Source organism: Danio aesculapii, chromosome 14, assembly GCF_903798145.1.
Source record: "Danio aesculapii chromosome 14, fDanAes4.1, whole genome shotgun sequence".
NCBI lineage: Eukaryota > Metazoa > Chordata > Actinopteri > Cypriniformes > Danionidae > Danio > Danio aesculapii.
In genome coordinates, this window is record NC_079448.1 from 55941160 (window position 1) to 55951005 (window position 9846).

At 34.3% G+C, this 9846-nt stretch overlaps 1 protein-coding gene across 5 annotated transcripts in view; it reads left to right on the top strand.

Moving 5' to 3' along the window:
• LOC130240306 (transcription factor COE3) overlaps window positions 1-5021 on the top strand; it is a 265366-nt gene extending 260345 nt beyond the window's left edge. For all 5 annotated transcript variants that reach the window (XM_056471755.1, XM_056471756.1, XM_056471759.1 and 2 more), the window contains one exon: window positions 1289-5021. In XM_056471755.1, the coding sequence (XP_056327730.1) occupies window positions 1289-1320 (32 nt within the window). In that variant the 3' untranslated portion in view covers window positions 1321-5021. The remainder of the gene's footprint in view (window positions 1-1288) is intronic.
• Window positions 5022-9846: the final 4825 nt, after the last annotated feature.

Below are 9846 nucleotides of genomic sequence, written 5' to 3' on the forward strand. Positions count from 1 at the left end.
TACACTGGCAGATATTTGTTCAAGCATCAAATTTAATATGAATTTTCACACTAAAAAATGCTGGGTTGTTGTATACCAACATTGGATTAAATATGGACAAACCCAACTATTGGGTTAAAAAGTGTTTAATTTAGATTTAATTTAGTTTAATTTTAAAAAATTGGGTTTGTCACTGTATATTAGACCCAACATTTGGTTAAAACAACCCAGAGAGTATTTGATCATGTTATACAGTTTATACATGCTGTTTTAAAGTGGTTAAAGTTAAAATGGCTGATAAGGTTAAATTGATTCTGCTTAAAACCTTAAGGCAACCATGTCCCTTTTTACAAAGTGAGTGATATTCTGTTTAAATATACTCAAAATAACATTTAACAATATTGGGTCGAAAATAAAACCAACCATTTGATTAAAAAAGTGCAATTAAAATGTAATTTTTTAAAAATTAAAACGACAATGGGTTTTTCAACATTTGACCTAACATTGGGTTAAAACAACCGAATGTTTTTCATTGGCTTGACATTGGGTTAAAACGACCTAATGTTTTTTAAGAGTATTTATATTATGTTTTACAATGTAAATCCACTTTTCTAAATCTTCTCTCTCTCTCTCTCTCTCTCTCTCTCTCTCTCTCTCTCTCTCTCTCTCTCTCTCTCTCTCTCTCTCTCTCTCTCTCTCTCTCAATGTGAATGAATTTCTGCTCAAAATATAGTTTAAAATGTTGGGCAGTTTTAACCCAGCATTGGGTCAAATATGAACAATCCCAACCATTGTGTCAAAAAGTATAATTAAAATGTAACTGAAAAAATTAACCCAACATTTGACCTAACATCGGGTCAAAACAACCCAGCATTTTTCAAGAGTATTTTAATCATGTTCTACAAGTTATGCAAACTGTTCTAAATCAGCCCACATTGTTTTTGCACATTTGACCCATCATTGGGTCACGACGTCACTGCATTTTTGTACAGAATGATTTGTTACCGTTGTAAACATCAGCTCCAAAAAACATCTTGCTGCCTTCAATGCTTTAAGTTGAATCAACTGAACTTTTCAAGTCATCTCAACTTACATCAGTCGAACTGACTAGAAAAATTAAGTTAAACTTTGTATAATGCAAAGCAAATAGTTCAAGCCCCATCGACGTATTGAAATATGTAAAAGCAGCATAAAACATTTGTTGTCATTCACTTGTTGTCATATGATTTTTTCCACTGTGTGTACAGAATCTATATGCTAATCAGATGTGTCCAATAATGAAGCGTCTCTCTTCTTCTCTGTCCTCCAGCTATGGCCGGTCTGATCGTCCCACCCATGTGAACATCTGATCTCCAAATATCCGTCCAATATGTCTGAAGAACATCACCAGTCCTGCCCGAAAAACTACTTCCACACATCCGGATCGACAAAGCATTCGTGCATCTGGCCTGAAATGTTTGTGTTTGCCACTTTATCTTTGGAGAACGCCGGACCAGGATAATAATAATAATAATAATAATAATAATAATAATAATAATAATCTCACGTTTTTTTGTTAGCCTGATGATCCTCATACTGTACGTCTGTCCTGTTTCTACTGTGAGAAGAGAGACTTTATAACGTGATTTTAATTTCCTTTATTTTTCCGTCATCGGCACAAACTGGAAGCGTTCGGCGTGATGTTTATCCCCCATCAGGATCATTTCTTCTCCTGTTTCTGTAGTTGAGTGTAGTTTGAGGTGTGTGGATTGGTAGATTTACAGTAAGCCAGGAATGCAGTCTTAACCACATTTAGGTACCAGACTTATTGTCCAACTTCTTATTGTGCTTTTTTTGTATGTATTTATAAAGTTCGTTCCGGGGATTTCTTTGGTGAGTTAGGCCTGAATAATAGTATCAAATATCTATGTCAACACATTTGATGTCTTAATACCTTTTAGATATTGTAAAAAGAGTGACGAATACAGCTTTTTTTGTAAAAACAGAAACTGACAATGACAAAAAAAAGGTTGATATGTGAGTCCTGTTTTTTTAAAAAGCAGGGTTTCGAAGCTTCACCACTTTTGTATAAAACATGAAAGAAAACGCAAACAAACAAACGTTTTTCAATCGTATATTTAATGTTTTCTTTTTTGGCAAAAGCGCATTTGTGTTCTTGTTCCTCCTCTTGTCTCGTGTGTTTTCGTGAAACGTGTATTATCATAGTTATTTCCTAATGCACTATTTTTGTTGAGGCACTTACAAGAGCTATGTATCTTAGCAAGCAGAAGAAAATAATAATATTAATATTAATAATAACAATAAAAAAGAACAAAAAAAAAGGAAAACTTAATCAAATATGCACCAGTATGTTTTCAGACGAATGTTTTGTTTTTTTAATGGACCGCTCTGCTTTGGTCATGCTAACTGAAATGGCTATTCGTTCCTCATCAGATTTTGTTGATGTTTCTGAAATGTTGCTCCTTATTTTGCGTTAAATGTTTGTTGTTTTGGCTTCTGGGGGTCATAATGTCATATTTGACAACAGAAGTGCATCATATCAGTCTAAAACTGCAAAATTGGAGCACGTTATGACACAACACAGGCTCATTGGAAATACGTGCTTCACTGTACATTACAGAAGCACACAAAACTTATGTTTGCAATATGCAGGTAAAATGAACACTAGGGGGCGGTATAACAGCAACGACTTATATTTCTTTTCACACTCATGATATTTACAGATTATTTTTGTGCAATTCTTTGCACAACACCAAACAAAAACAACTTTAAAGTGTCTATGATTAGTAATCGAACATGTTTGCTTTTGCAAATCTCCATGAGGATAACTTTTCTGGCATTCAAGTCCAGTGAAGCACACTTCCAAAAAAAAAAGATAAAAGCAACGTAAAATCAAGGTAAAACTATGTGGCCACAATGCAGTTTTTGTTTGCATTTTATTTTGAAAACACCCTAGGTTGGGTTTGTGTATGAAAAGCCTTGCCTTCTCATAGACATGTAGAAGAAGGATGTCTAAATGACACATATAATAAAGAGCAGCCCAAGTAACATATTTTAGATTCGCAAAAATGTAGACAGCGCCCTCTAGTGGATTTGACATCTGAAACACACAACAAAATGTAACTTTAATAAAATTTTCAGATTAGCAAAAATGTAGACAGCTCCCCCTAGCTATTTGTTATCTGAAACGTGCAAAAAAACCTTACCCTAATTTACATATTTCAGAATCAGAAAACGTAGACAGCGCCCTCTGGTGAATTTGACATATGAAACATGCAACAAAATGTACACTAGTAACATACTTCAGATTCTCAACAATGTGGATAGCGCACTGTAGTAAATCTGTCATCTGAAATGTACAATAAAACATACAGTAAGTAATGTATTTCAGATTTCCAAAAATGTAGACAGCGCCCTCTAGTGGATTTGTCATCTAAAACGTACAGCAAAGTGTACCCTAAATAATACTTTCAAATTCACAAAAATGTAGACAGCGCCCTCAAGTGTGGATTTGACATCTGAAACGTACAACAAAACATACCTGAAGTAGCATATTACAACACAATCTCACGGCAATTCGTAACTTTTTGATTTAGGGGCTAATTTGTATGAATTCGTACGATCTAATTCGTACGATTTGCTCATCGCCCAATGACGGTTGGGTTTAGGGGTGGGGTTAGGTGCCACGCCTCCTTTTTAAAATCATACATTTCGTACGACTGAACTGGTATGAATTGGTACGAATTAGCCACTAAACAGACAAAATGTAAAATACTTACGTTTCCTCGTGAGATCAGGCTACATATTACAGGTTCGCAAAAATACAGGCCGCGCCCTTTAGTGGATTTGCCATCTGAAACTTACAAAATGTACCCTAAATAAACATTTAAAACTTCCAAAAATGTAGACAGCGCCCTCTAGTGTGGATTTAACATCTGAAACGTACAACAAAATGTACACTTATAATCTTTCACATTCATAACAATGTACACAGCACCCTGTAGTGGATTTATCATCTAAAACACACAACAAAACATATCCAAAGTACCATAATTCAGATTCCAATGAGTCTGGGTTGTTTTGAGGTGACGTCAGTGAGTTATGCAATCTGTATTGAAATGCAACTGGCGGTTCACATTACAGTGGATTAGCTGTGAAATTAAATAACGGAAGGAGATCTAATGATGCCTTAAAATAGGAAGCGCTCCAACACAGCATGACTCAAACCACTAATCAGAAAAATAGCTTGTGTTTGTGAAATCAAGGCTTCTGAAACAGCAATGTTTTATGGAAAATATGACTTGAAATCTTCATTTTTGTTTTTAAAAAGTCATCTTGAGGTCTGTTTCTGTTTGTGATGATCAAATATCAGCCACTTTGACCACATTTTTTAATATTCCATGTGGAAATCCGGCTTTTCCCGAAGCTGTGTGTTTGCTAGGATTAAATGTGAAAGGAATTGTGGTTTTCTGAAGAGCTGTTTTAATTTCACAGGTGACCTAATTACTTCACTTTCATTCTTTTGGGGTTTGGACATAAATAGGGTAAAGAAAATACAATCTGACAGTGCCCTATTATACTAAAACAGCTGAATTCAATCTCAAAGTTCACCGAAAACTCCACACACACACACACACACACACGCACACACACACACGCACTTGTCCATCGGTTTCACCCATGCATTCACTTTCCTAATAGCTTGTGAAAGGGTTTTTGTCATAGATGTAGAGAACCGGCTTCTGCTTTTCGTTTTCCAACCCTGTTTTCTTTGGAAATGTGGAAGTGAAACGGAGAAGGTACTGCATCTCTGTGAAATATGAAATATTATATCGAAATATATCAAAGCACAATGTTTAATTAATGTCTTTAGAATTCAGATAGGGAGATGTATTCTACTTTGCTTTTTTTTCTCTCTCGGACCATGCTGTAAATAAATGCATGTTTTTATTTCGGTTTTATTGATTTTTGTTTAGTTTTTTCTTCTTCCTGTGATCCCGTGCTTTTTGTACAGAAACTGAAAAATAAAGATTACATTTGGCTTGAAATTATTTTGTCAGACTATTTTTCTTTCAGGACATCAGATTGTAAATAATAATAATAATAATAATAATAATAATAATAACAATAGTAATAATAATAAAAAGGATCAATTATTCCTATAAATATGCACCAGTAAGTCTTCAAACCTTTTTTTTTGATCGATCGATTGCTCGTTGCTTTGGTTATGATAACAGAAATTTTCCTGTGATCCTGTGCTTTATGTACAGTAACAGAAAAATAAAAATGTACTTTTTTTTCAGCCCATTGTGTTGTAAAAGTATTAATAGTATTTATGTGTGGATTTGACATCTGAAACACGCAATAAAATGAACAGTAAGTTACATATTTCAGATTTGTCATCTGAAACGTGCAACAAAATGTACCCTAAATAATAACAAAAAATTCCCCAAACTGTAGACAGTGCCCTCTAGTGTATTTGAAATCTGAAACGTACAATAAAATGTACAGTAAGTTATATATTTTAGATTTGTCGTCTGAAACATGCAACAAAATTTACCCTAAAAAATAATTAAACATTCCCCAAACTGTAGACAGTGCCCTCTAGTGGATTTGACATCTTAAAACGAACAACAAAACGCATCCAAAATAGCATATTTCAGCTTTGTGAAAATGTAGACAGCGCCCTCTAGTGGATTTGTCATCTAAAACATACAGCAAAGTGTACCCCAATTAATAATTTTTAATTCCATAATGTAGACAGCGCCCTCTAGTGTGGATTTGACATCTGAAATGTACAATAAAATGTACCTTAGCGCATTTCAGATTCACAAAAATATAGACGGCACCGTCTAGTGGATTTGAGATCTGAAACAAACAACAAAACGCATCCAAAGTAGCATATTTCAGCTTTGTAAAAATGTAGACAGCACCCTCTAGTGGATTTGTCATCTAAAACGTACAGCAAAGTGTACCCTAAATAATAATTTTGAATTCCCTAATTTAGACAGCGCCCTCTAGTGTGGATTTGTCATCTGAAACAAAATGTACCCTAAATAGTAATTTAAACAGAAAAATAAAAATGTGCTTTTTTTCAGTTTTTTTTTTTTTTGCTTTGTTTTTTTGGGATCCGGTGATTTTTTGTACAGAAAAAAAATGAAGATTACAATAATAATCATAATAATAACAATTCTCAACTTGATATGCAACTAGAGGGGCGTACTATTAGTATTAGTTCTCCTGTCAAAGATCTGGGTGTTTAATTAGACAGCAGCTTAACTTTTGAAAATCATATCTCCTATGTCACAAAAACAGCCTGAAATATCAGGAGTAATGTGCTATCTATCTCTGATGCAAAAAAACTAGTTTGTGCTTTTATGACCACTAGATTAGATTACTGTGATGCTCTGTTCAGTGGATATAATGCATCTGCCATTAATAAACTTCAGTTTGTGCAAAAGTCTCTTTTATGCAGAAAATAATAGTATTAGTAATTCAGCCTGTAATGAGAGGGGATGCATTATTAGTATTTGCTCTACTGTAAAGAATCTGGGTGTTTTATTAGAGAACAACTTAATTTTGGAAATCATATCTCCCATGATACAAAAACAGCCTTCTTTCAGCTAAAAAATAGCACTACGCTAAGAAACATGCTATGTATCTCAGAAGTAGAAATGCCAGTTCCTGCTTTTATGACCACTAGATTAGATTACTAAAATGCTCTGTTCGCTGGTTGTAATGCGTCTGCCATTAATAAACTTCAGTTTGTGCAAAAGCATCAGCTTTCAGAGTTCTTACCAGGTAAGGAAAATGTAACCATATCCCCCCAAAGTTTAGTATTAATTATAAAATATTGCTTCTTACCTATAAAGCTTTAAATTGTCCAGTTCCTGTTTATCTAAGCATCTTTCTTGTTACAACCTGCCCACGTTGAATTGAATGAATGATAACATAGAACTAAAAAAAGAAAAAACTTGTTCATGCTTTCAGGCTTTTTTGTGTTTCTGATTGTTTGATCACTCGCTCTTTGTGTTGGTCAAAATAACTAAATGGCTTATAGTTCTTTGTTGTTTTTTCCCTGATGATCCAGTGCATTTTGTACAAAAACATTCGACTTGAAAACATTGTCAGCGTCTTTTTGTTTGTTGTTTTTTGCTTCCAGTCCACGGAGTTGTACAAGTCTTTTTTAATGCAGAAAATAATCATGATAATAATCGTAATTATAAGAAAGAATCACTGGTACAACTCTTCCTACTCCCCAAGAACTGTACTTATCCAGAGCAAGCAAAAGGGCTGCCAAAATCACTCTGGACCCCTCACACCCAGCACACTGCCTCTTTGAACTGTTACCTTCTGGTCGACGCTACAGAGCACTGCGCACCAGAACAGCCCGACACAGAAACAGTTTCTTCCCTCAGGCAATCCATCTCATGAACACTTGATGATAATAATTGTGGAACCAACATCACTACTGCTATACACTTTTATACACATATACACTTATTTAACAACAAACTTTACATAACAGCTGCACATATAACGTTGTATATAGTAATAAACATGTACATACACTTGTCAATTTGTATATGTGCACTCACTACTTACTTCTATTTTAAAAAAAAAATGTATGATCTGTTTTTCGTCCTGTCTCTGCAGCCTGATCTCACGAGAAAACGTAAGTATTTTACGTTTTGTCAGTTTAGTGGCTAATTCGTACGAATTCGTACGAGTTCGGTCGTAGGAAGTCATACGATTTTAAAAAGGAGGGGTGGCACCTAACCCCACCATTAAACCCAACCGTCATTGGGTGATGAGCAAATCGTACTAAATTATACGAATTAGATCGTACGTATTCATACGAATTAGCCACTAAATCAAAAAGTTACGAATTGCCGTGAGATTGTGTTGGTAATCTTGCTGCACTGTAGAAGCTCTGTCACCAAAACAACTTCCTCGTATGTGTGAACACACCTGGCAATAACGCTCTTTCTGATTCTGATTCTGAAAGAAAAAAAGGAAAACATTTCTGTAAGCACTAGTTTTTTTGTAAATGTAATGATGTATTATATCAAAATGTAAAGGTTTTTTATCGATCACTCTGTTTTAGTCATGTTTGTTTGTTTGTTTTGTGATCCGGTGCTTTCTGTATGGAACAAGAAAAATGAAGATCCCATTTAGGCTTGAAAACATTTTGTTGCACTTTTGCACTTCGTTTTATATTAATAATGATAATACAGAATAAAAATGCTTATTCAAGCGCACATCATTATATTTTCAGCCTTTTTCTTTTTTATCAATCATTCCTTGTGTTTGATCATAATAACTAAAATGGCTAATTGGTTTATTTTCTTTCTTGTTTTTTTTCCTCTATGATGCAGTGCTTTTTGTACAGAAACATTTGACTTGAAGACATTTAGTCAGCCTCTTAGCCTCTTTTTCTTTTTGTTTTTTCGCTTTCAGTCTACGTAGTTGTAAAAGTTTCTTTTTATCCAGAAAAAACTAATAATGCTAATACAGAACAAAACATATATATATATATATATATATATATATATATATATATATATATAAATGCCTATTAAAACATGCACCATGTACTGTATATTTTCAGACTTTTTTTTTGTTTATTTTTGATTAATCACTCTTTGTGTTGGTCATAATAATTAAAACAGCGAATTGTTTTTTTTATCTCCTTTATGGTCCAGTGCATTTTGTAAAGAAACAATTGGCTTCAAAACATTTAGTCAGCCTCTTAGTCTCCTATTTTTTGATTGATTTATTTTGCTTTCCATCCATGTAGTTGTAAAAGTCTCTTTGTGTTGATCATCATAACTAAAATGGCTGATTATTTCCTGTCTGTTGTTGTTTTTTCCCCTATGATCCAGTGCATTTTGTACAGAAACATTTGACTTGCTTCTTCAGTCAATGGAGATGTAAAAGTCTGTTTTTATGTTAAATAAATGAATAAAAAAATAATAATAATAAAGACAAAAAGGAAAACCTATTCAAACATGCACCATGTGTGTTTAAGACTTTTTTTGTATTTGATCGATCACTCTTTGTGTCAGTCATAATAATTCAAATGGCAATTTTTGTTTGTTTTTTCCTTATGATCCAGTGCTTTTTGTACAGAAACATTTGACTTGAAAATTTTGTCACTCTCTTACCCTCGTTTTTTTTCGTTAGTTTACTTTGTCCATAGAGTTGTAAAAGTCTTTTTTAATGCAGAAAATATTAATAATAGTAATGCTAATAAAGATGCACCATGTATGTTTTCAGATAGTTTTTTTATTTTTTGCTTTTAATCAATCGCTCCTTGTGTTTGGTCATAATAACTAAGTTTGTTGTTGTTTTTTCCCCTATGATCCAGTGCTTTTTGTACAGAAACATTTGTCTTTGAAAACATTTAGTCAGCCTCTTAGCCTCTTTTTTTTTCCTCTTCATTTTTTTTTCTCTCTCTCAGTCTTTTCAGTCCATGGAGTTGTAAAAGTCAAGTTTTTCAGCTGCGCTTCTCAGCATGGGGCAGATCATCTCAGGCCAGAAAATCTCCAGCTCGGCTCCAAACTTCACAGCGAGACTCATCCTTCCAAGGTTTCGACCTCTCGCTCTGCTCCGCCTGCCAGCTCCGCTCAGTTGATGGGATATATTTTTGAAACCCAATCCAAAGAGCACATTTTTTGGCCCTCAAACTCAGCGCTGAACCTGTAAAGACACAGTGACCCGTGCAGATCAGAATCAATCATCGCTGAAATGGGTCCAGCGCAGGCGTTTTCAGACATTCAGAACGTGATTTGTGTTCATGTCAGAAGAAGCGTTTAAGACGGGAAAATACAGCATCTGAGACATGAGGCTGGTGGCCTGTAGATC